General features: G+C 41.8%; 1 protein-coding gene across 1 annotated transcript in view; it reads left to right on the forward strand.

The window, feature by feature from the left end:
* The first annotated feature begins 842 nt into the window (after positions 1–842).
* LOC107195899 (anthrax toxin receptor like) overlaps positions 843–26,313 on the forward strand; it is a 53,037-nt gene continuing 27,566 nt past the window's right edge. Inside the window, exons 1-9 of the mRNA XM_015592171.1 lie at positions 843–1,051; positions 14,542–14,613; positions 15,889–15,960; positions 18,463–18,544; positions 18,651–18,684; positions 19,682–19,761; positions 19,836–19,904; positions 20,251–20,331; positions 20,427–20,487. Of these exons, the coding sequence (XP_015447657.1) occupies positions 843–1,051; positions 14,542–14,613; positions 15,889–15,960; positions 18,463–18,544; positions 18,651–18,684; positions 19,682–19,761; positions 19,836–19,904; positions 20,251–20,331; positions 20,427–20,487 (760 nt within the window). The remainder of the gene's footprint in view (positions 1,052–14,541; positions 14,614–15,888; positions 15,961–18,462; positions 18,545–18,650; positions 18,685–19,681; positions 19,762–19,835; positions 19,905–20,250; positions 20,332–20,426; positions 20,488–26,313) is intronic.

A 26,313-nucleotide genomic window follows, 5' to 3' on the forward strand; every position in this document is an offset into this window, starting at 1 on the left:
TATGACCACGTATTTCTATGGGGCAGAGACAAGCCATCTCCACTCAATCCTCTCTGAATTTTTGGTCTATAGAAACTGTGAACATAATAATATGGTTCTAGTTGCTAAGGCACTAAGTTTGGGGTGGTTTGTTTCACAACAGTAGATAATTGGAATGCCCCTCATGCACAAAGGACTGGGCATCCTCTCAAGACCTTCTTCCCCTTTGGACCCTTCTATCTCTTGGGTTACTTCAGTTTCCACACAAATGACCATTACAACCTACTAGTCTCCCAGTTCCTTGACCTTCTCACCAACAGTGATGTACTTATCTAATAAACCTCAGGTGAGCTCTTTCAGTTTACAAAAAGGCAAGGTTTCTCAAGAACTTTAATGACTACCTGTGAAGGTTTGAGATAAGTGACAAATGGAGGCCCCCTCTTACCACCCCTCCAAAGATGCCATGACTCCTCTCTGGGGTTTTCAATACACAGGACATTGAACAGAGCTGCAGGTCACAAAGTCACCATGCCAACCTTCCTGTCCATCATAACAACAGGGCATTCTGCCTCAGGGTGGGGGAAGGGCTGTGCAGGTAGTAGGGGCCCTCACTCCAGAGCCAGCCAGTTGCCTCTTCTGCCTGCAGGACAGGTACCAGGTGGAGGCTCACAGTGCCTTGGTGAAAGGGCTGAAGGGCCGAGGTCCCTGGGCACAGGCAGAGGCAGTGGAGGAGGCAACCTGAGGTGGCCTGAGGTGGCCTGGCATCCAGTGGGGCAGCAGGGGTGGCCAGGAAAATGGGAACCGGTGGCCCTGGGGTGCCAGGCCATGCACTGTTCCTCCTCCTGGTACTGCCGCCTTTTCCGATGAACAAGGGAAGCTTCCTATACAGCGTCTCAGGATCCAGAGACTTCCAACACCTGGGCCTGAGTTGGGAAAGCCTCCACAGCCACCTCAGCCTGGACCGGGGAAGCTTCCACCACCGCCGCAGCCTAGGTGCCTGGCTGCAGGAGAAACACACAAAAGACAAGAAATCCTGCCAGAGCTCATATAACCTCTACTTCATCTTGGACAAGTGAGTGACCCCCTGACTTAGCCCTGCATGTCCCTCAGGGAGTTGTTGTCCCTAGGGACAATATGGGCAGAACATGGCCAAAGGGGGCCCCAGCATTTGAGAGAGGAGAAGGAAGGCCAGTCTTGGTCTGATCCAAGGAACAGACCTCAGTGGCTTCCTTGTTCTTGATGCAAAAGGAATACCGTAGGCATTTTTCCCTGTAGATTTTTCATTTGGAAAGGAATAAAGGACACCTTGGAGTTTCTGGAAAACTCTCAGTCCTCCATCAACTTGGCAAGGATCTGTGACCTGATGCCCCTTAAACAGCTAGAGGGACGGGCGATTACTAAGTGCTTCTTCTCAGCAGTTAGAAGAAGCTCAGGGTGGATTTGGGGTTTTGTTTGTTGTTTTTTTGTTGTTGTTGTTTGGTCTTGTTTTTCATCCAAATGAATTCTGTTTTTACTGGGCCCCAGAGAGATTGCTATGTGCTTCTGTTGGGCATTTGCACAGTCATTGCTTAGAAAATCTTTTGCATTGCTACTGCTGAGGATTTTAGCTTCTTTCTCCAACACCCTGGAGACTGATGTCACTGTTTGTGTGCACCTTCAGAGCAGTGTGTTCTGACTGGGTGTGTCCCTAGGAAACTGGGCTGTGCATTGGACATCTTCTGGTCCTCGAAGAAGTGGGAGGGATGGGGCTCCAGGCTTGAAGAGACTGCTTTGGTTCCATTTTCAGCTCCTCTGTTGGGCTGAGACTACACCTTATTTATCAATGGTAACAGTGGTGTAATGATCAATAGTCTCCTTGAAGCACTTTACACTTCCCAAAGCCCTTTCACTGAACTTCTGTCATCCTCAGAACAACCCTGGGATGTAGAGTAGGGAAGGTGTTTGCATATACAATCTCCTGGAAAGGGGGCAGATCCTAGAGGTTGAATGAAGTAGTCCAGAAGCTAATGGTAGTCACAGAACTCGAACTTCTGGTACTGCCCTCATTCCGGCATCCCAGGTTGTACTGCCCCTGATTCCTCTGATTCTCCTTAGAGGCTGATGAATGGGGGGATACATTCCAGCCCACTAGCTGCTGAGCAAATTTTGCAGAGCTGGAAGCCACCCTGTCCACCAGAAGAGAGGTCTCCCTTCACAGTCCATGGAGAGACTTCTGAGATGCCCGGGGCAGATCTTGAAGGTTGATCCTTACCAAAGCCCAGGGGGTAGTGGTTCCCTTCTTGAGAATTAGGATTGGTGATGGATGAGCATAGTAGGGGGCTGACAGCATCTTTAAGTCAGTCTTTCCAGATAGTAATAGTGACTCCAAAGGATCTTCTCAACTGTCGTTCTCTTACAGTGCCCCTGAACGCACCCCTGGCCTCTACTGTTAGGTCCAGTGTGGGCACAGCTTAGCCCTGGGATGGATAGGGAAGGGTTCTGGGCACAGGTGGGCATGAAAATAACATTAATTGAACACTTTCTATGGGCCAGACAATATGCTGAGCACTGGTCCCTCCCGAGAGCTTAAGGGAGTAAGTTCTATTTTCCTATTTTAGGGTGATAAAACTGAGAGTGAGAGGGGCTAGTAATTAGCTCAATATTTATCAAAGATAGTTTGCCACACATTAGATAGTGGAGAATGCTCTCTTATTTACTCTCCCAAAGAGGATTTGAGGTAAGGGGACTAGAAGGCACCACAGAAATGGCTTCCTGAGCCAGGGTGTCCACACTTCTCACCAATCTCATCCCCTCACACACTTCTTAATCCTTCGACTTCTTAAATGCTGGAAGGCAGAACTGGTCCCTCTGACCACAGCTGGATGCAGCTGTAGCTCCATGTGGAGGGCCCAGAAGACTGGGAAGACAGGAGAAGAAAGGGAGCAACTCAAGTCTCTTGTACACCTGTCGGGCTCCAGGACCAAGGATATTCCATGCTGTCTGACACTGCAGCAAACACCTCAGTCCCAGGGAGCTAGCACCATTTCCCTGGAGCTGTGCTCATGCATGTGGCTGAAGAAGTCTTTGCTGCTCTGGGGTGCCAGCTTGATGAGGACTTCTAAAAGAGTGAGACTCATTCCCTCATGTGGCTGCTCTTGCTAGTCTGAGGAAAGGGGAGTAACAATCACTGAGGAGGCAGCCCCAGCCTTGCACCAAGCAGACTCCACTCATCAGTCACATGGCCTTGAGCAAGTCACCTCACTTCCACTGCCTCAGTGTCTCATCTCCACAGGGGGACCTTCACACCTACCTCACTAGATTGTAATGGGGAGTTTGTAGATAGTTTGCCCAGCACAGCATCAGATGCAATCATGGAGGATTGAGTATGAAGTGAACTGCCAAGAAGACAGAATCACACACTCTGGGAACTCTACACTGCAGGGGCCACTGATCCACCCCTGATTCCATGGCTCAGCTCTCTTCTCATAAGCCCTTTCGGGGTGTGGCAGAGTGCTGGCCAGACACCTCTACTGGTAGCACTCCATGGTTCTCTGGGACCTTCCACCCAGAAGTCCTGATCATTCCTGTTTTCTTATTAATTCATCCACCCTCAAATGATTACTGAGCAACTGCTATATGTCAGCCACTATTTGGGTCAGTGAGATAAGGCAGCAAACATAACTGAGCAGTCTTTGCCCTCCTGGAGCTTCCATATTAGTGGAGAGACAAGAAATAGATAAAATGGGAGAGGAAGTAGTATTGGATGGGGATAAGCACCAGGAGAAAAATCGGGGCAGGAGGATGGGAAATACTAATGGAGGGACCATTCTAGAGGTGGTCAGGGAAGGCTCCCTGACTAGACTAGAAGGTAAGGAGGCAAAGGAGTGGGTGTTTTTTGAGCAGAGGAGGCGTGTGATTAGATCTTTTTTTTTAAAAGGACCACAGTTGAAAGACGCAGGGCAGAGCCTCTGGGGAGACCAGTGAAAGGGGCTGGCACAGGGATTCAGGGAGAAGATGGTGATGTGGACCTGTAGGGTAGGGTGGAGATGATAAGTGGCCAGATTCTGGATCTGGTTTGAAGGTCCAGACCATAGAATTCCAGATAGACTCAATAGAGGAAGACTAAAGATGGCCCTAGCCAGAGTAAAGTGAGGGGAGGAAGCAGCTTCATCACTACATGTTCCTTACAACTGTGAGTAAATGTTATCACCCCTATTTTATGAATGAAGGAAGGAGGCTACTCAGGGCCAGGGTTGACCCACCAAAATTCTCGATAGGAAAATTGATTCAGAATTCAGACTCTGTAATGTCTGATATGAAAACAAATTCCAAAAACTCTGAGGCTGGCTGGGTCCCTAAGAATCCTTGCTTGTTGGGGGCAAAACCAATCTGTAACCTGCAGGAAGGTCTTGAGTGGTTTGCTCCCAGGTCATTCATTAGATTACTTATTCATTTTTTCATTTATTGGACTGAAGTGGGTAAAAATTAATGTGCCCTCCCAAACGCCCCCAATATTGGCCAGTGGTCTTCAAAGGCAGGGAGCCCCAGGCTAAGGGAGTGGTCTGTATAATGGCCTGAGCAATGATGTTCTCAGACGAATCCAGAAGATCTGAGTGTGAGGAGGGAGGGGGAGAGAAGAGGAGGAAGAAGAAGGGGGACAGGCCAATGTTGGGGCCCTGGGCCCGTGTAGGTGTGTTCTCTACTTCTAGGGCATTTGGAGCGGGGGGGTCACTGAAAGAAAGGCCTTTATCAATAGAGAGATGGATTCGATCTGTGTTTTGGAAAGATCTTCTTTGCTGACTTGAGGTTGATAATACAGAAAGAGGAAATGATGGAAGTGAAGTTGGAGTAAAATGAGGAAAAGTCCATAGGTCATAGGAGGCCTGAAAGGCTCAAGAAATGCAGATAGGAGTCCAGGTATGTTTGTCCAATGAGAGAAGAGGGAGACTAAACCCAGGAGAGAACCTACATGAGCTTCATAGTTAGGAACTGGCATATAGGAGAGAAGCAGAGCTTTCGTGATCCATCCCGGCCAGTGACAGAACCTATGCAGGATGCTCATTAGAAAGTGTCTTGTCATTAACACCTGTACAACCAAATGGTCAGAAACGGAATTAAGAGGTGCTTTGATAAAGGCCTGACAGCCTCAGCTGACAAATGTGGAGATTTGGAGCTTAAAGTTGCTCTCAGGGTTTTCCATATTTGGGCTAGATGATTAGGCCATCCAGTCACTGAAGGTGGCTGCCCTTGGAAAGGTGTGCTCTTGGGCAAGGCAACTCTGCAAGTAAGGAGGTCTCAAAGGGGATGACAGCTGAAGGAGCATCTTCAAAGGAGCATCTGGACTCAGCATGTTTGTGTCCTCAGAAGCTCCTCCAGCCTGGATAAAAAGAATATAGCTGTGCAGGGCAGGCTATTGATCTGTGGTCCCCTTTTGAGGGGAAATCCCATGTCTCTTATTTTCTTCTTCTCAGGGCCCATCACAAACTCTCACAAAGGTATCCATGGCTTATGTGCTTTGGCAGGTGCAGAGGACATTGAAACCTGTACATGGTAAACAATAACTCCCCATTCATTCTTTCTGCCCAGACCCTAGTAATCTCTATCTTCTGTAACTGTGAATTTGCCTATGCTAGGTACTTCATATAAGTGGAATTATAAAATAGTTGGCCATTAGTGTCTGGTTCTTTCACTTAGCAAAATGTTTTTGAGGTCCATCATGTTGCAGCATTTCTCAGAATACTTCCTTTTCTATATCCGTTCATCTGTGGTTGAGAGCTTGGATTGTTTCCACTTTGGGACTACTGTGAATAGCACTGCTGTGAACAATGGTGTACTTTTATCTGAGTCCCTATTTTCATGTCTTTTGGGCATATGCCTAAGAGTAGAAATTGCTGGCTCATATGATAATTCTGTGTTTAACTACTTTAACTGTGCCATGCTGTTTCCACAGTGGCTGCACCATTTTACATTCCCAAGAGCAATGCACAAGGGTTCCAATTTCACTATATTCTCTCCAACACTTGTTATTTGCCAAGTTCAGTTTATTTTATTTTGTTTTGTTTTAGGTGATAGCCATCCATTGGTATCTCATTATGATTTTGATTTGCATTTCCCAAATGACTAGTGATGTTCATCATCTTTATGTGTTTATTGTTCATTTGATATCTTTTTTTCAGAAATATCTACTCAAGTCTTTGCCCATTTTTGAATTGGGTTGTTTTTGTTGTTGTTGTTATTGAGTGGAGTTTTTTATATACTTTGGATATCATTTCCTTATCAGATATGTAAATGCAAATATTCTCTTACATTCTTGGGTTATCTTTTTATTTTGCTGATAGTATCCTTCACATAATAATGTTTAATTTCAATGAACTTTGGTTTATCCATCTTTTATTTTATTGCCTGTGGTTTTGGTGTCGTGTCCAAAACCATGATCAAATCCAATGTCACAAAACTTTTCCCCTGTTTTCTTCTAAGAGCCTAATAGTTTTAAATTTTATATTTAGGTCTTTAATCCATTTGGAGTGGATTTTTATCTATGGTGTAAGCTAAGAGTCCAACTGCATTCTGCTACATGCAGACATCTAGTTTCCCTAGCAGTATTTGTTGAAAATACTGACCTTTTCCACATTGAATGGTCTTGGTACCCTCATTGAAAATTAATTGAACATATATGCTAGGGTTGATTCTGGGATCCTCATATAACTTTACTAGCCTATGTCTGTCCTTACGCCAGTACCACTCTTGGTTTATTATTGTAGCTGTCAGCGCCAAGCAGATGGAGAAGGGAGGATTTCAGTGGTGAGACACCCAGTTGGAAGAATGCAGGAGGGGCTGACATGAGAATGAAATGGCAGGCACCAACTTTATTGCAGGGAGCACACTTCTATTGCAGGGAACTTGCTTCTGCTTTTGGGGACCACAAGGCTCCACCTATATCAGAGTATAATAGTGGCATTCTGCCACACGTGTGTGATACAATAAGCTGAATCTTGTTTACATGAGCCAGGTACAGGCGCCATACTACACTAATGTAACGTTAGAAATCTAGGATTCTATTCCTAGCCGCAAGCCTGAATCACAGCCAGACTTGGAACCCACAGTAACTTTGCAATAAATTTTGAAATCAGTAAATTTGAGTCTGCCAACTTTGTTTTTACTCAACATTTTTTAGCTATTTGAAATCCCTTGAAATTCCATATGAATTTTAGGGTAGACTGATCAATTTCTGCAAAAATAATGCTGTTGAGACTGATAGAGATTGCATTGAATCTCTAGATAGCCTTGGCTAGTATTGCCAGTTTAACAACTGTAGTTCTTCTGATCCATGAATACATCGGAATGTCTTTTCAATGATTTATGCCTTTTTAAATTTATCTCAGCAATGTATTGTAGTTTTTCAGTGTATCAGTCTTTTGAATTATGGGTAAAATTTAGTCACAATATTTTGTTTTATGATATTATAATAGCATTGTTTTCTTAATTCTTTTTGGAATGTTCATTTTAATACATAGAAATGCAACTGATTTTTATATGTCAATTTTGTATCCTTCAACTTTGCTGAATTTCTTTAATAGTTATTTTATAAAATATTTGGAGGTTTTTACATGCAAGATCATATCATCCAAGAACAGAGAAAATTTTACATCTGCCTTATCAATTTAGATGACTTTATTTCACTTTCTTGCCTAGTTGCACTGGCTAGAACTTCCAATACATGTTGAATAAAAGTGATGTAAGTGAGCATCCTTGTATTATCCTTCATCTTAGGGGAAAAGCTTTTTAGTTTTTCACCACTGATATGTTATGTTAGCTGTGGGTTTTTCATATGTGGACTTTATCATTATTATCATTGAACTTTTCCCTATTCTAAGTTGACTTTGTTGAGTGTTTTTATGAAGTAGGCATTGAATTTTATCAAATGCTTTTTCTAAAGCAATTAAAAACAATCATAGTATGGTTTCTTAAATCTATTAATTCTATTCCAGCCTATTAATTGTATTTTTATTTTTGAATGTGGAACCATCTTTACATTGTAGAAATAAATCCTACTTGATCACAGTAGATACTTTTTGGTATGCTGCTGCATTCAGTTTGCTAGATTTTTTGTTGAGGATTTTTGCATCCATATTCATATGGGATATTGGTCTGTACGTTCATTTTCTTGTAGTGTTTGTCTGGCTTTGCTATCAGAATAATGCAGGGCTCATAGAATGAATTTGGAAGTGTTCCTTCTTTTTTTTCAATATTTCGGAAGAGTTTGAGAAGGATTGGTGTTTCCTTTTCTTTAAATGTTAAATTTAACCTTTGAAGTCATCTGGTCCCAGGCTTTTATCTGATGGAAGTTTTGTGATACTAACTCAATATCCTTACTAGTTGTAGGTCTCTTCAGATTTTCTGTTTCTTCATGATTCAGTTTCAGTAGGTTGTGTGTTTCTAAGAATTTGCCCATTTCATCTAGGTTATCAATTTCTTGGCATACAAATTTTCATAGTATTCTCTTATAATCCTTTCATTTCTATAAAATCAGTAGTAGTATCCTACTTTCTTTTTCTAATTTCAGTAATTTGAGTCTTTCCTCTTTTGTTTAAATCAACCAATATAGAGAATTATCAATTTTGTTGATCTTTCAAAGTACCAATTTTTTAATTCAGTGGTATTTCTCTATTTTTCCTATTTTATATTTTATTTATATCTGCTATAATCATTATTATTTTCTTTCTTCTGATTGGGTTAGTCTTTTCTTTTCATAGATTCATAAGCTGTAAAGTTAATTTATTAATTTGAGATCTTTCTCTTTTTTAATGCACTTGTTTACAGCTGTAAATTCCCTTCTTGATTCTACTTTTGCTGTATTCCATATGTTTTGGTATGTTGTGTTTTCATTTCCATTTGTCTCCTGGCATTTCTAATTATTGTTGTTATTTCCTCTTTGATGCATTGGTTGATTAAATGGATATTGTTTAATTTCCACATATTGGTAAATTTCCAAATTTGCTTTTGCTATTGATTTCTTGCTTTATTACATTAAGATTGGAAGTGATTTCCAGTGTTTGGATGATTTCCATCATTTTAAATTTGTTAAGAAATATCTTGGAGCCTTATATTTGAACTATCCTAGAGAATATTTCATATGCACTTGACAAAAATATATATTCTGCTATTGTTGGGTAGGGTATTCTGTACATTTCTGTTAGGTACAATTGGCTTATGATGATGTTTACATCTTCTATTCTCTTATTTCTCTATTTTCTTATATTCTCTCTGGTAGTTCTATTCATTACTAAAAGTGAGTATTGAAGTCTCCAATAGAAGTGTCTATTTCTTCCTTTAGTTCTGTCAATATTTGCTTCCTAAATTTTGCTGCTCTGATATTTGGTGCATATCTGTTTATAATTATTTTAACTTCTTAGTGAAATGATGCTTTTATGATTATACAATGTCCTTGTTTGCCTTTTGTAACAGTTTATTTGTGTGTAGAGTCTACTTTGTTAATTATAGTATAGTCATGCCAGCTCTTTTTAGGTTTTTATTTGCTTAGAATATCATTTTTCATCCTTTCACTTACAATATACCCATGTCTTAACATCTAAAGTGAGTCTCTTTAGATATTACATGATTGGATTTTTTAAAGCCATTATGCAATATAAACCTTTTGATTGGTTTATGTTTTTAACATAAGAGAGTTTAATTCATGTACTTTTAAAGTAATTATTATAGGTAAGTTCTTACTTCTGACATTTTGCTATTTGTTTTCTGTAGGTCTTCTAGATTTTATTTCTCATTTTCTCTATTTCTGCCTTCTTATGTGTTTAGTTGATTTTTTGTAGTGACAAAATTTTGATTCCCATTTCACTTCCTTTATGTATATACTATTATAGATATTTTCTTCGTGCTTACAAGGATGTTAATGGTTATAATTTAATATTCTCATTTTGTTCATATGTCATTTTCCTGATTGTATTTATTCCTTCTTTTTTTAAAAAAATATTTTTATTGAAATGTTTGATTTACAACATCATGTAAGTGTAAGGTGTACAACATATTAATCTGATACATTTATATCTTATAATATGATTTCAGTTGTAACTGTAGATAGCATCCTTATCACATCACATAATTGTTATTTTTTGTCGTGGAGGTAATTAAGATTAGTCTCTTAGTAAATTTGATGATTATAATACAATATTATTGTCTATATTCACTAAAATGTACATTAGATCTCCAGGATTTATTTGTCTACTACTTGCCAGTTTTTACCCTTAAACAATATCTCTCTTGTTTACCCACTCACTCCCATCCTCTGGTAACCACCATTCGCTCTCTGTTTTTACAATTTTAGCTTTTCTAGATATCATACAGTATTTGTCTTTCTCTGTCTGACTTATCTCACCTAGCAAAATGTCCCAAAGATTCATTAATGTTGTCATAAATGGCTGAAATATATTTCATCATATATATATAACACATCTTTATCCATTCATCTGTTGGTGGAAATTTAGGTTGTTTCCATATCTTATCTATCGTGAATAGTGCTGTAATAAACATGAGAGTGTATATATATCATCAAGATCTTGTTTTTATTTGCTTTAGATATATATACAGAAGTGAGATTGCTGGTCATATGGTGGATCATTTTATATTTTCTCAGGAACCTCCATATTGTTTTCCATAGTGGCTAAACCAATTTATATTCCTGTTATAAAAGTTGTATAAAAACAGTGTATAAAAGTTCTTTTCTCCACATCTTCACCAACATGTGTTATCTCTTGTCATCTTAATGATAGCCATTCTAACAGGTATAAAGTGATACATCATTGTGGTTTTGATTTGCATTTTTCTGATAATTAGTGACACTATGCATCTTTTTAGATACCTGTTTGACATTTGGATGACTTCTTTGAAAATGTTTCTATATCACTTCTCTGCCCATTTTTTGTCAGATTGTTTTGTTTTGTTTTTATATCGAGTTGTATGAGTTCTTTTTACATTTTGAAAATTAACCCCTTATCTAATATATGGTTTGCAAATATTTTCTCCCATTCTAGGCTGCTTTTTCATTTTGTTGATTGTTGCTTTTACTGTGCAGAAGCTTTTAACTTTGATGTAGGAGTACTTGTTGATTTTTGCTTTTGTTCTGGGTACCTTTTATATTGCATCCAAAAAATTATTATTAAAACCAATTTTAAGTAGCTTCTTTCCTACATTTTCTTCTAGGAATTATATGATATCAGATCTTATGTTTAAGTCTTTGATACATTTGAAATTAATTTTAGTGAGTGGTGTAAAATAGGATCCATTTTTATTTTTCTGCATGTATTTATCTACCTCCCCAACACTATTTGTTGAAGAGATTATCTTTCCCTCATTGGTTGTTCTTGACAGCTTTGTCAAATATTAGTTGAACATATATGTGGGGATTTAATTCTGAGCTCTCTATTCTGTTCCGTTGGCTTATTTTTATGGCAGTGTCATACCATTTTAATTACTATAGCTTTGTATTATACTTTGAAATCAGGAAATGTGATACCTCCTGCCTTCATCTTTCTCGGAATTTCTTTAGTTATTTTTGAGTATTTTGTGGTTACATACAAATTTTAGGATTCTTTTTCCTCTATCTGTAAATGCTGTTGGAATTTTGATAGAGTTTGTATTGCATCTATAGATGGCTTTCAGTGATAAAGACATTTAAACAATATTAATTCTCCAATCCATGGACATGGAATGTCTTTTAATTTGTTTTTTTATTTTAATTTTCATTTTACGGATCTTTTACTTCCTTTGTTAAATTTATTCCTAAGTATTTTATTGTTTTTTATGCTACTGTGAATGTGATAGTTGTCTTTACTTTTCTTTCAGATGTTTCATTCTTTGTGCATAGAAAGCAATTGATTTCTATATATTGATTTTATATCTTGCATCTTTACTGAATTCGTTGATTAGTTCCAATATGTTTTTGGTTGAGTTTTTGGGATTTTCTATATACAAATTATATCATCTGAAATAATGACAGGTTTATTTCTTTCTTTCTGATTTAGATGACTTTATTTCTTTGTCTTCGCTAATTGCTTTAGCTAGGACTTCCTGTGTTAAATAAGAGTGGTGAGAGTGGATATCTTGTCTGAGCTTGATCTTAAAGAAAAAGCTTTCAATTTTTCACTATTGAGTATAAAAGTTTTGTTATATATGGCCTTAATTAATTGTGGCATGTTGCTTCTTTATCTAATCTGTTTGGGGGTTTTATCATGAAAGGTTATTATTTTATCTCGTCAAATGCTTTTTCTGCATCTATTGAGATTATCGTGTTATTTTTCTTTCTTTATATTAATGTACTGTATCCTAATTATTAATTGGCATATGTTGAAATAGTCTTGTATGCCAAGGATAAATCTCTCTTGGTCATAGTATATAATCTATTTTAATGTTATTTTGAATTTAATTTTCTAATGATTTGTTGAGCCTTTTTGCATATATATTCATCAGAGATTGGTTTATAGTTTTCTTTTCTTGAAGTGTCCTTATCTGGTTTTGGTATCAGGGTAATGCCATCTCCTAGAATGCATATGTAAGTATTCCCTCTTTTTCAATTTATTATAAGAGATTGAGAAGGGTTGGCTTCAATTATTCTTTCAATATTTGGTGTATTCACCAGTGAAGCCTCCTAGTCTAGAGTTTTCTGCATGGAGAAGTTTTTGATTACTGATTCAATCTCTCAATAGAGAGATTGGTCTATTCAGAGTTTCTATTTCTTTCTGACTCAGTCTTGCTATGTTGTGTGTTCCTAGGAATTTATCAATCTCTTCTCAACTGTCTAATTCATTGGCATATAATTTTTCAAGATAGTTTCTTATGATCCTATATATTTCTGTAGCATCAGCTGTAATATTTCCTCTTTCATTTCTAATTTTATTTGATTCCTCTTTTATTCTTAGTTAGTATTTCTCAATTTCTCTTTTTGAAAAAAAAACAGCTTTTGGTTCTGTTGGTCCTTTCAATTTTTCTGTTCTCTATTTCATTTATTTACATTCTAAACTTTATTATTTCTCCTTCTGCTAACTTTGGGCTTATTTAGAAATTATTTTTAATTCCTTGAGGTGTAAAATTAGGTGTTTTATTTGACATTTTTCTAATTTCTCAATATATGCATTTGTCACTATAAATTTTTCGCTCAGAACTGCTTTTTCAGGATCCTATAGGTTTGGGTACATTATGGTTCCATTTTTACTAGTTTTAAGATGTTTTTGTTTCCTATTTATTCTTCCTTAACCCATTGATTGTTCAAAAGTGTGTTAATTTCCACATATAATTGATTTCCAGCTTTCCTCTTATTGATTTTTAGTTTCATACCATTGTAGTTGGAAAAGATAGCTGATATGATTTCAATCTTCTTAAACTTTCTAAGACTTGTTTTGTGTCCTACCATATGATCTATCCTGGAAGTAATCTGTGTGGACTTGTGCAGAATGTACATTCTGCTGCAGTTGGATAAAATGTTCAAATAAATCTATTAAGTCAATTTGGTCATGGTATGGTTAAATTCCAAGCTTTCTTTGTTGATGTTCTATCTGGACAACAAAATCATTGTTGAAAATGGGATATTAAATTTGCTTACTATTATTTCCTTTACTCCCTTTATATTTTGTTATTATTTGCTTAATATATTTAGGTGCTCAAGGGTTGGGTGAATATATATTTACAATTGTATCTTCTTAATGTATTGACCCCTTTATGATTCCATAATGATCTTCTTTGACTCATTACATTTTTACTTAAATTTTATTTTGTCTGATCTAAGTATTCTTATCCTATATCTTTTGGTTCGCATGGAATATCTTTTGTTGCATGGAATATCTCCTTCCATCCCTTCCTTTGGAAGCTACATGTGTCTTTAAAACCGAATGAGTCTCTTGTAGGCAACATATAGTTGAGTCTGTGTGTGTGTGTGTGTGTGTGTGTGTGTGTATCTGTCTAGTCACTCTGTGCATTTTGATAGGTGAAATTAATCTATTTATTTTTAGAGTGATTATTGATATGTGTGGATTTGCTACTGTCATCTTATAGATTGCTCTCTGATGGTTTTGTATTTTCATTGTTTCTTTTTTCCTTTGTTTCTGCCTACTTTTGTAGATTGGTGTTCCATGGTGGTATGCTCTTTTCCACTTGAGGTGTAGGAGAGGAGTAGAGAGCCAGGAATGTTTATTTCCAAAAGGAAGTGGAGGACCAAGAATTCCAACATATCAGAATCACTAGAGGCTTTTCCAACCAATGCATCTTACCTCGTTTCTTATCTAACAGGCCCACTTAGTGTGACTAACCATGTTGGTTTACCAACAAAAGTCCCTCATCCCTGGAAGCCCCTCAATCCCAAGCACACAGGTCTGGTTGGCCAACCTTCCCACTACACTCACTGATGTCAGTCACCACAACGGTGACCCACTGAAGTTGCTGAAGGTGTATGGCAGCCTTTAGCTACAAGGAATAGGGAGGAGCTTGATAAAGGGCCTGATGGAAGGCAGTAAAGAAAGAAACAATGCCCACAGGATGGATGCACTTCATCCCTCTGATATAAGTCTTCATTTTCAGGTCGGGCAGTGTGAACAACAACTGGATGGACATCTACAACCTTGTGGAAGAGGTGGTAAAGAAGCTTGAAAAGTATGGCTTCTTCATGTTGGGGGATGTTTTCCTCTGCCAGGCAGAGTACACAGCTGTTTAGACTCAGTGGGCATGGGAATCTATCAGGTCAGTATTCTGAAGCAGGAAGGAAGAACAGATCGTACTGGTTCCCATTGAGTCTCAGCAGCTTTGTTTGGCTCCTGATTAGGAGTTGGGCCATAGTACATGCAACACAGTATGGCACAGAGGATCTCATAATTTAGAAAACAGGCAAAAAAGTAACACAGTAACTAAACACTTGGTTAAATGGTGTTGGGGGCAAAGGACTTATAAGGCAACTTAAAGGAAAAAAAAAAACAAAAATTTCTAGGAAAACGAAGCAAGGATGACTTCATAGAAGATATGGAAATTCGAACCGAGTTGTAAAGGTAAAACTAGATAATAGGAACAATCAGGAAGACTTCTTGTGGCATGAGTGGTCTGTATGGCTAGAGAGTGGAGTTAACCCAAAGGAAGCCTGGGAGATGAGTTTAGAACAGACATCTTGGGACAAAGGCCATAGAGGCTCATAATGCCAGACTGAGGGTTTTAGATTTTTTGCTGCGAGCAACAGAGAACTATGGATGATTCTTGAGCAGGGATATAAAGTGATCAAAGCTGTAATGCAAGAAGAAAAGTCTGATAATTGTTGATAAAATGGAACGAGAGCTAGGAGCAGTAGCAAGCAGAGCTAGAGATTTATGGTAGCCATTTAGATAAGGGATGATGAAAGTCAGCAGATAATGAAGACAGCAACTAGGGAGAAAAAAAAGTGACAGATGTATATAAATGGTTGCCAAGAATGAGATTAATTTAAGATGAGATGAGGCAGGCAAGACAGGAAAGAAGCAAGGGCAGTGAAAGTCAAAAGAATTTTACAGTAGAAAAGACCACTTGAGAGACCCTTATGCAGGATGCCTGGGTGTCTTTCTCCTTAAGTGTTCACTGTGCGTGGGCCCATGCCTGTGTGTGTGAGTGTGTGTGTGCATGCACACACATGTGAGGGTGGGAGACTTTAGGGGTGTTGGGAGTATAGGGTTAGAGCAGAATGCCATCCTGGCTCTCTCTTCATAAAAGGACCATCATCTCCTCAGACCTCAGAATCCTTCACTAAAGTAATAGGAACTTCTAGTGTTTGGGAAATGGTCCCCAAAAAAGAAGAGTTGGAGTGAGGAGCAGGAAAGTTGTCATGCAAGACTTTCCCTCTGTTGCTGCTCTTTGGTGTTATTCTGAGCCTGTGTTTATGGCTTCTCACAAGGAGTGCTTCCTCCCCAGCCCGAAACTGCGGATGTCCTTCATCACTTTCTCCACATATGGCCAAACCCTCATGAAGCTCACCTCAGACAAGTAAGTGCTGTTTTGATCCCCCAAGGAAAGCCCAGTGGGCAGGCTATAGGGAGAGCCAAGGAGTGAGGGGTTCCCTGAGACCTCAGTGGAGAACCCACTGGTGTGCAGGCTGAGCTGGCCTAGGCTCCCCCCAGTGCCTACCCTCACTTTCCAGCCCTGGCTCTCTGGCCCCCTCTGACTCCTGGCTGCACTGGCACTGGCTGACCCCGGTGCTTCTAGACCATCCCTGCCCCCTCTAAGCCCTGCCCTCGACCTGAGTCCTTTCCTCGGTGCTCTTCGGAAGCTAGGTCCCTTGGTGTAACTATGACAGCGATCCTCGTGAGTGGGATCCTCAACACAGGGCTGGGAGGGGTGTTTGAGGAAGGCATGACATACGTGCATCTTAGGAGGGCCATAGAAGAGAAGGGCCCTGTGCACAAAGGCCTGATGGTGAGAAGTTATGGAGATTCTGAGTAGCTGGGAGGTTAAGATTCTGGTGGACACAAAAATCTGAACCCAATCCAATTTGGGTAAAGCACCAAAGAGAAGTTAAGGAAACTTAGGACAGAAGGGTCCTAGGATTTGTGGGGAAAAGTTGCCGTTCAGGACTTTGGAGAGAATCGGGAACAGCCAAGTGAAGCGGAAACAGCCAGGCTGCAGGGGCGGGGGTGTGGTGGTGCCAGTGCATGGAGATAGCACCTCAATGTCTGGCTTTGAGGAGAAGCGGGGATGGAACTGGCGGCTCTCTCAACAAGAGAAAAATGTGGTTTTGTATGTGCTTGTGGTTTGTATTTTTTAGAGAGAGAGAGAGACAGAGAGAGAGACCTGAGGGGGTTGGGGGTGGATGAAAGCAGGTTCGACAGAAGAAAGAAAAAAATACCATCCCTGGGAGATCAGTTAGAGAGAGCGAGAGAGAGAGAGCGAGAGAGAGCGAGAGAGAGCGAGAGAGAGCGAGAGAGAGAGAGAGAGAGAGAGAGAGAGAGAGAGAGAGAGAGACCTGAGTGGGTTTGAGGTGGATGAAAGCAGGTTCATTGGGAAGTTGACAGAGAGAGAGGCAGAAGGCGCTGAATGTGAGCCTCTGGTGGAAGTTGACCTCTGGGCGACAGGAAGACAACTGCCTCCTCTGAGGCAGGGACCTAAGGGCCCAAGCAGGACAAGCCGTGGGGAGACTTGTGGACAGCCTCCCAGGTCTTCCCTGGGGGTGAAAGTGGGGCCATCGTTCATGAGGAAGGGTGTCAGGAGTAGATGCAGGGCTCAGGGAAATGGAAAACTATGAAATCGTGTGTGCGAGGGGGTGACATTTTAAGAGTCAGAGGGCTTGCTGAGGGCACCAGGAGGCTGGTGTCTCTCTCAGGAGCAGAACTGGGAGTAGGACTGGACTGACAGCACCATGGAGAGCCACAAAAAAGAGCAAAGCCTAGAGAGCTGGGTTCTGGAGAGCTGGGGAGAGCTGACAGTTCCAGCATATTTTGAGATGCTGATGACAAAACAAAAATCTTCTGAAGTGTGGTGCCTGGAGCAGAGGGTGTTTGTGCTGGGCTAGGCTGGGCAGGGCCTGGCTTCGCCTCCACCGGCCATGAGTCTCAGTCCTCCTTACCTCCAGGCAGTGCTGGACCTGGGGCTCTCAGATCTCACCCCAGGACAGCAACTCTTCCGCTCATGGCAAGAAGTCCAGGCTCAACTTCACCTTGCTGTGCCAGCTCAGCCCCATCACATTGCATCAGCCTAAACCCAAGCTCCCACCCGTCCTCCCTGCCCTGTGTGTCCCAGCTCAGCCCCTGCTCTCTGCTTTAACAGTGGCTGACAGGCCACATACCCGAGGCAGCCCATGGCTGACTGATCTTCTGCTTCCATGGGCAGCCCTCAGGGTCACTTCCCCAGCTTTTGGTCTTGTTCTTGAGGAGCATGTGATGGCCAGGAACCTTAGTACTCTAATTAAGCAGCTTGGCTACTTCCTGTAGCACCATTTCAGAAGGAAAAGTGGCTTGGGGGTACTGAGTCATCCCTAGGGTCTGTAGCAGGGGAGGAGGTGACAGGGCAGGAGCTTAGTAAGATGAGCTTTCCAAACTTATCCTTACCTGTTGGAGGAGAGCATGCCCACATGAAAGGCCCCTTAGGAGCTTCACATTTTCCAGTCACGTTGTAAGTGTGGTTATCACTTTACATCCATGGATGCTTTCCACTCTGACTAAGGACGGTCAAGGTGGCCCTTAGTGAGATCCTCTGATGTTTATGTGCTGAGACAGGAATTAAGGCACAGAAAACCAGGCTGTACCTTTGGGACCAGCAAAGCAATATTCCCAAGCCCTATCCAATTCCTCACCAGATGGGGGACAGAGAAGGCCTGAACAAGACCTATCAATTTCAAAGATGTAGGGCAGAATAGCCATGACAAGGCTACTTTACTGTGTCCTACATTGCCCAGGCAGGTCTGCACGGTGCAGAATGGTGTCAGGAGAGTTCGAGGCTGTTTTTAATGATCAACTCCTCATTCTACCACAATCTTTTTTCATTTTTTTAAAGAAAAAAAATAGAAGAAGGTCTTATCAAACTTCGGAATGTAGTGCCTTCAGGAGCCACACACATGCAGGAAGGATTTAAAAAGGTACAGACTGCTAGAGCTCTGAGTATTTACTCTGCTTTTTCAAGTTTTTAGAGTACTTTGTGGTCATCATACTGCCCTTCTTCAACATGTCTTCATTTTGTTGTAGGCAAATGAGCAGATTGAACAAGCAAACTCTGGCGGTAAGCTGCCTGGTGACCTCATTATGGATGGGTCAGGAGTCAGAGGCAAGCAGGGCCTCAGCAAGGTCAGGGTGTAGACTCACCATGGCCACTTCCTAGTAATGACATTGGAGCAAGTTATTCATTCTCTGTGCTTCAGGTTCTTCCTCTGTGCAGTGAGGTTAAAAATCACCCCAGTGATGTTTCTCAGAACTGTATGGGACATGTGGATGCATGCTTGGTTCTTATTAAATATGACCTATAGTTGAACTGCATAAAAAAGAAAAGAGAAAAGCCAGGGGACCTAGGGCATATAGGATTCATTTTATGGAAAAAAAAGAGCTAGATTTCCCCTTACTGACCACACTTTCGTCTCTTGCACAGTGTGGCTCTGATTCCTGCTCCGTTCAGCTTCTTCCTTTTGGTTGATCTCATCCTGTGACTGTGTCTCCAAGAGTAGAAAAGGCTAGCTTAGCCCAGAACCGTCTTTATCTATGGGGTCGCAGCTCTGGTCAGGAAAGATGTGTGGGACTGGTGGGGAACAGTGATGAGCTGGACATGCAATTTGCTGCCCAGTGTCTCTGACCTTGAGTTCTGAACTTCTGGGACCATAGATGCCAGCAGGCACTGTCTGGAGCAGGAGCTCAGTCTTCCACTCAGCCTGAGACACACTTGCACAGTGAGGTCTGGCTGTTCCTCCATTTGCTCATCTGAAAGAGTTACACTTGTCCAGAGAAATAGCTGAAGTTGCTTTTCAGAGCAAAAGTTGCACCATCTGGTAATAGTGAGAGTGCATTAGGAAGAACCCTGAGCTGAACTCAGTCTTCCCATCTGTAAACTGGGTTCTAGGCTAAGGCCCCTTCTCCCTCCAGAGTTGGCTATGGATAGTGGGTGTGTGGGTCCGGGCAGCCTCTCCACCAGAAGAGGAGGTGTAGGAAGCAGTGCTATGGCCCTGGTAGCCTGTGGCAGTTCACTCCAGGTGCTTTATTAACCAAGTCGATACCTGATTTTTCTACAGGAAACAAGGTTCCCTCCACGATTATCGCTCTGACCGATGGAACACTGACAGCAGGGCCATTTCAAGAGACAATGGATCAAGTGAGTCTAGTTCATCGTTACTAGCATTTTGCTCTTGTATTTGGTGATTTATATGCAACACTTTCTTTCTATAGATTGAGAAGGCTCGGAAAATGGGAGCTATTATTATCGGTGTGGGTGTAGAAGGCTATAAGGAAGAACAGGTAATTCCAAACAGGTAACCAGAACCATACTTGAGCCAATTTGGGGATTATTTTCAAAGGCAGCTTTTCCAGGGTCCCCCAGAGGATAGTCTTCTAACCCAGCCCAAGTGTTTGGACAACACAGAGCCATTGCAGAAATGAATAACAAGTGTTGTGTACAACCTACACATCAGAGGAGTGGGTGGAAGGGTTTGCCACTCCCTAATGCTGATGGGCTGCTGGCCCATACCAGGGTCTGGCTGTTGGAGTGTAAAATAGCCTGAAGCCAGTGATTGTCTCCTGGGATGGGGACCTGCTGTGTTCCCAACCCCTGGCTATAGCTTATGACAACACTTCTCTCTTGCAGCTACTGGCAATTGCAGACACCAAGGAACATGCATTTGGAGTAAAATCTGGATTCAAGTCTTTAAAAAACATCGTTGATTCAGTGAGTGGGTACTAAATGTTAGAAGGGGAATGGAGAGGCTTCACACCATGTACTGTACTCTCCTTCTAACCCTGCCACCCTTTTCTCTATTGCAGGTCACAAACAAGGCCTGTATTGAGGTTACAAGTATGGAGACTACCAAGACCTGTTTAAAAGGTAAGACATAAAGTTGCTGTTGTAAACACAGGAGTATATGTTTGCATCTGTTGTAAGTCTATGTCGTGTGCTGGTGGGTGTGCTGTGAGCATATGGTTTCAGTGTGTGTGGTACATGTGAGTGTGTTATATGTGTGATGTTAAGTGTGGTGTGAATGGTCTGAGTACATATGGCGTGATTATGGAAGTTGTGCGTTTATACATGGGGTGTTTGTATGACAATGTGCATTGTGTATATATTTAAGTGCATATCTGTGCCATGGGTTGCCAGGGGTTGTGGTGTGGGTGTGTGCAATTACATTTTTTTCCAGTTATATTGAGATATAATTGACATACAGCTCTGTATAAGTTAAGATGTCTCACAGAATGACTTGACATGCATATATTGTGAAACGATTACTATATAAATTCATGCAATTACTTTCTGAAATCACAAAAGTAAAAGATGAAATTAAAAATAAGAAAATATATATTTAAAACATTCTACAAAACACTACCAAAGAAAATCTAACAACATATATAAAGGATAATACATCATGATTAAATACGGGTCACTACAAAAATACAAGTCTCATACAATATTTGAAATATCAGTGCAATTTACCATACCGGCAAAATGGAGAACAAAAACATGATTATCTCGATGGATGAAGGGAAAGATTTGGACGCAGTTCAACATCCAAGGTCATATTAGAAACCAAGTCAGACAAAAGGCATCCATGCACACTAATACTCACTGCAAACACCACACCCAGTGGTTAAATGGGGAGTGCTCCCACTGAGATCTGGAACTTGACAAGGATGCTCTCTCCCCTGTGAGGGTGCCTGCATTAGTGTGCTGAGGGACTTTGAGGAATTACCTCCCAGATAGGAGCCCTCCCTCTGTAATGAGCTTGGGATGTTCAGACTCGAGAGTTCACATCATTAGGATTTGAGCCACTGAGGTGGATGGATAAGCACAATCGTCCAATGGTAACAGCGCACAGCTAGATCCAGCTGGATCCAGACCCAGGCAGCTGGCTCTGGCCTCTGGGCTCTTTCTGTAAGGCTATAGAGTAATAGGCCATGGGTTCAGACAAAATCGTGTGTGTATCTGAGCTCTTAGCCATGGGCAAACAACCTGGAGCAAATGTGGCATCTATGACTTCCACTTTTGCATCAAGAAGTAGAAATAACAATGTCCACCACCAGGTCTGTTGTGAGAGGAAAGGCTGATGGATTTTGCAGGAACTGGCACAGAATCTAGAAACGGATAGACCCTAACCAACAGTGGCCAGTACTAAAATCTCTATCATTGATCACTGGCTCTCCCCACCCCACATGCTGAGCCCAGGCTGGGAGAGGAGAAATTAAAGAACTTGCCGGATGAGAGCCTCTCCAGCTGAGCCAGCTGTTGGTGGCAGTTGCCTGACTCCTCCAGTCTTATGAACCTGGGACCTGGAGTGGCAGGCGTGGAGGTGAGCTATAGACCCCACAACAAGTAGGGTCTTTATCTGCTTCTCCTGGCTTAAAGCACCAAGCTGTGCAGTGGGCCTAACATCTTCATTTCTCTGATCATGTCCCCTGGACACACACAAGCCATGGTGTCTGAGCAGCATGTGAAACTACAGGTGAGGATGCCAAGTGGTCATACTTCCCCCATGGCAGCCTAGCTGAGGTGACAGGAGCCTGCTGTCTACCCTCTGCCAGTATGATCCAGCAGTCCCTACTCTGACCTTTTAAACTGTTGCCATCTGTGGAAAACTGCCACCCAGCAGGACAGTCACTTAAAGGAAAAAGACAATGCAGGAACCTGAACCCCAAATGAAATGAAAAGAGTCCGTTCATCAGGCTGTCACTCTGAATAAAATCAGTGAGGGGGTAGTTGATGCCTGAGGACATAGGCATGGGGAGAGCATGAGGCCTCTTCAGCCTCTCAGGCTTGCTCTGGGGTGAGCAGAGGCCTCTGCTGGCCTCGCTGCCTCTAGATCTGTGCTCCAACAGATTCTCCACTCGGGGTCCTGGTGCTGAGAAGGCCACTTTCCTAACTCAGCCTGGCCATGGAGTCTGAGACTCCTCTTAGCAAGACAACCTGGCCCTCCAAGGTGTACCCTCTGCCCTAGACCCCTCCTGCTACAGAGACTGGAGGTGGCAGTGAGGGGCTAGATGTTCCACAAGGCCTTTCTCAGCTGAACAGGTCCAGCCCACCTATTCTTTGCTCACAGGGTACCTTACCCACCAAGACTTTCCTGGTAGAATGTCACCACTGGTTCCTGCAGCCTTTAGTCTGTCCTTGTCATTAGTCATTTGTCACAAGTTTGTACCATGGCTTCTGCAAGTTTGTTTTTCAATCATTCAGTTCTTTGTATTCATTCCAAATTTTAATTATGAAAATTATCAAACCTACAGCAAAGTGGAAATCATTTTACAATGAACTGCCAGCAATCTTTCTTTATTGTAAATTAATATCAGACCATATTTTATCGTTCATCTATCCATATTTCTCTCTAGTCTTCATTCCATTTTATTCTTTGATAAATTTCAAGGTAAATTACAGTCATCAGGCTAACTCACTCCCTAACCCTTCCTGGTGTATATCTTTAATTGTGACTAATTTTGACTGAGTTTCATTTTTAAATGCAGCAAACTTAAGTGCAATATCAGGTGAGTTTTGACGAAGACAAAAAATAGCTCTGTATCCCAAACCCCATGAAGACACAAAACATTACCATTGCCCCCAGAAAGTCCCTTCAGTCTCCTTCTCATGCCTTCCTGCCCCACCCTCTGGGGCATCTATTCTTTTTCTCCTTTCCTTTTTTTTTGTAATTTTATTTTATTAGTTTCAAGTATATACTACATTGGTTAGACAGTGACATAGTTTATAAAACTATCCCCCTAATTTCTCTTCCTCTGCTCAGGCTCTCCACCTAGCCAATACATTAATGCTAACTGCATTCCCTACGCCGTGCTCCCCATCTCCATGACCATTTATCAACTACTAATTTGTTATTCTTTAACCTTTCACCCCATTCTCCCAGCTCTCTAACTCCCCTCCCTCTGGCTGTCACCAGATTGTCCTCTATATTTGTGAGTCTGTTTTTGATTAGTTAGTTCTTCTTGTTCCTTAGATACCACATATAAGTGAAATCATATGGAATTTATCTTTCTCTATCTGACTTATTTCACTCAGCATAATAACCTCTAGGTCTATTCCTGTCGTTGCAAATGGTAGGATTTCATAGCTTTTAGTGGCTGAGTAATATTCCATTGTATATATGAACCATAACTTCTTTATCCATCATCTGTTGATGGGCATTTAGGTTGCTTCCATATCTTAGCTATTTGAATTTTTCCTTCATGGATTAGTTGGCGCTTTAAAACATCTCTTCAACAGATGCATGTGATGTGAAAGCTGTGTCTGCCTGGTATACTCAGCACAGTGGTTTGGAGAATCATCATTCTTGTGTGTTTGCTGGGTATGCTCTGGATTTGTCACCTCCAGGAAGCACTTTGCAGGTGGTACTTTGTCATTCTTTTTCTCATATGTTACTGAACCTGAGTAGGTGTCCACAAAAAGCCCAACTGATGGGAAAAGTCATTGGTGGCCCATCATTGGTCACAGTACAAAGGTGGACTTTCTTCTGAGATCCTCTGGTGGGTCCAGCGTCAGGAGATCCTCTTTGTGGAGTAGACAGATTAGGCCATGTGATACAGGAGGACCCTGAAGGGTATAGGCAGAAGCCGCTGTGCAGCACAGGTATACTCCTGCAAAAAGCGTGAGTACCTGCTTACCCTCCACTATGATAAAGATCCCTCTTTATTCCATTCTGCTCTCTTCAAAGAAAACTACCATAAATAGTTGATTGTAAATACATACATACCCATCTCAAAATACTTTACAAGGTTATTTTTACATTCATGCAACCATGCCATACATAATATTTCTCAACCTTCTCCACGGTATTCCATTATATGGATGGACCAAATTTATTTCATTACTGTCTCTGTTGTCTTTCTTCTGGCTCCATTTTCTTTCTGTGATTTTTACCATGGGAGGTATTGAGTTTCAGGCACTGAGAACAGAAGGAATAACTGTATGGACAAAGCAAAAATTCTTTCACTTAAATTTCCTTCTGTCAAAATTCGGAAACCCTCACCCTGCAGATTAACAGGACCCTCTTTGGGAGCTGCAGTTACCTAGGGACAGAGAGGGCTCTGCTACAAAGATGAAGGGACAACTGAGCGGTACCTGGGGGCAACAGGGAGCACAAGAGAGGAAGGACGGGCATCTGGGCAGTGGGGCAGTGTGCAGGGTTCCTGAACAGTGCAGACCCAGACTATGCTCTATGCTGTCAGACGGCCTGCCTTTAGCAGATGCTGTCTCTCCCCTGTCACATACACGGAGGACAGGCTGGGCCTTTCATTCATCTGTGACTGCTCAGGTCTCTCCCAGTGTATTCTGGCACCACACTCACAGTCCTGTGAGCTGAAGACCACAGACCATGTCTCTGAGTACTAGAGAGGCCTTGTCCCCAGAGGAGCCACATGATAGCAAATCAGAATTAAGACTAGAGCAGAAGTGGCGTAAGTGGGTCCTGGGGCTGGCCCTTGAGGTCAGATCCTGGTCCTATACATGTCAGGGATCAGGGAAACCACTTGCCTTCTGGAAGCCCTAGTTACTCTCCCTGTAAAACTGGGCTAGTACTGTCTAGCTCAAGGGGTTTTGTGCTTTAAGAGAGCAAATTAAAGAATGATGCATATTAGATGCTCAGTTACTGGGGGAATAACAGTTTGTGTGAACACAGGAGTTCCATGCTTTGGCCTGGCACAGAATTGTGCATTTCTGGTTCCTTCTGGCTTTTTGTTATTGCAAGATGGCCATGCTGGCTCTTTTTGCCACATTTAAAGCCTGATCTCTTCACACTAAGGCAGCGAATAATTCTTCCTCTGACTATACCTAATTATAATATGGATTATTAATTGCGGGTCCTGCCTTGCAAAGAAATACTTCTTTGCAATAAGTAATCCTGGAATATAAATTGCAAATGAACTTCTATGAGACCGATGGGCAGCAGCCCCGCTTAGGGTGGCTTGCTCAAGCAACAGGGCTGTGCAGGAGACATGACCTGCTGGTTCTTCCAGGCAAATACAGAGCCACATGTAACAGTGGGCAGAGCCCTTATGAAATGTGAGCAGTGAATGTGCAGCCTCGCAGAATTGGGTTCGGAAGCAGCATTGCGCTATTGGTTGCCGTGCATGGGAAAAGACATATCACTTGGACACATCAAGCCTGTCCTGAGTGGGCCACATGCTTTTTTCTTAGCACATGTCCATTGGCTGGCCTTTCCCACTCTCTCAAAGCCTCAGTGTTCTCCCCATGGTTCCATGTGGTTCGGGCTCTTCCTAGGTCACAGTAACTGCTATCAGGTACTGTCAGGGGCCAGGCAAGTATGGTGAGCAAGAGGAGTGAGTCAGCCAAGCCAAGGGTGATTGACTGCAGTGTGAGGACTCTTAGAATTAAGGCAAGCTCTGGGCCACGGGGTTCTCCTCCATCTGAGGTGGACAGTGGCCCCTGGCCCACCAATGGATGACATGCAGAAATATGAACCCACTGTTACCAGGTGGTCCTATTTTCCAATAATCTTGTCACTTAGATTATTAAGGAAAAGGCACAGACTTTTAAACCTGATTCCCATTTTTAAGAAACACTTGAAAGCATAATAAAATGTATCAGCAGGCAAGAGTCAGCCTCCCAGGCCAAGAATCTATTTTTTGGGGACAGAGAATTTGCAAACTTGACTTGATTAGCTGGGTGTTGAAAGAAGACCTGATGTAGGAGGAATCAGGG

Source organism: Pteropus alecto, unplaced genomic scaffold (assembly GCF_000325575.1).
Source record: "Pteropus alecto unplaced genomic scaffold, ASM32557v1 scaffold155, whole genome shotgun sequence".
Lineage (NCBI taxonomy): Eukaryota > Metazoa > Chordata > Mammalia > Chiroptera > Pteropodidae > Pteropus > Pteropus alecto.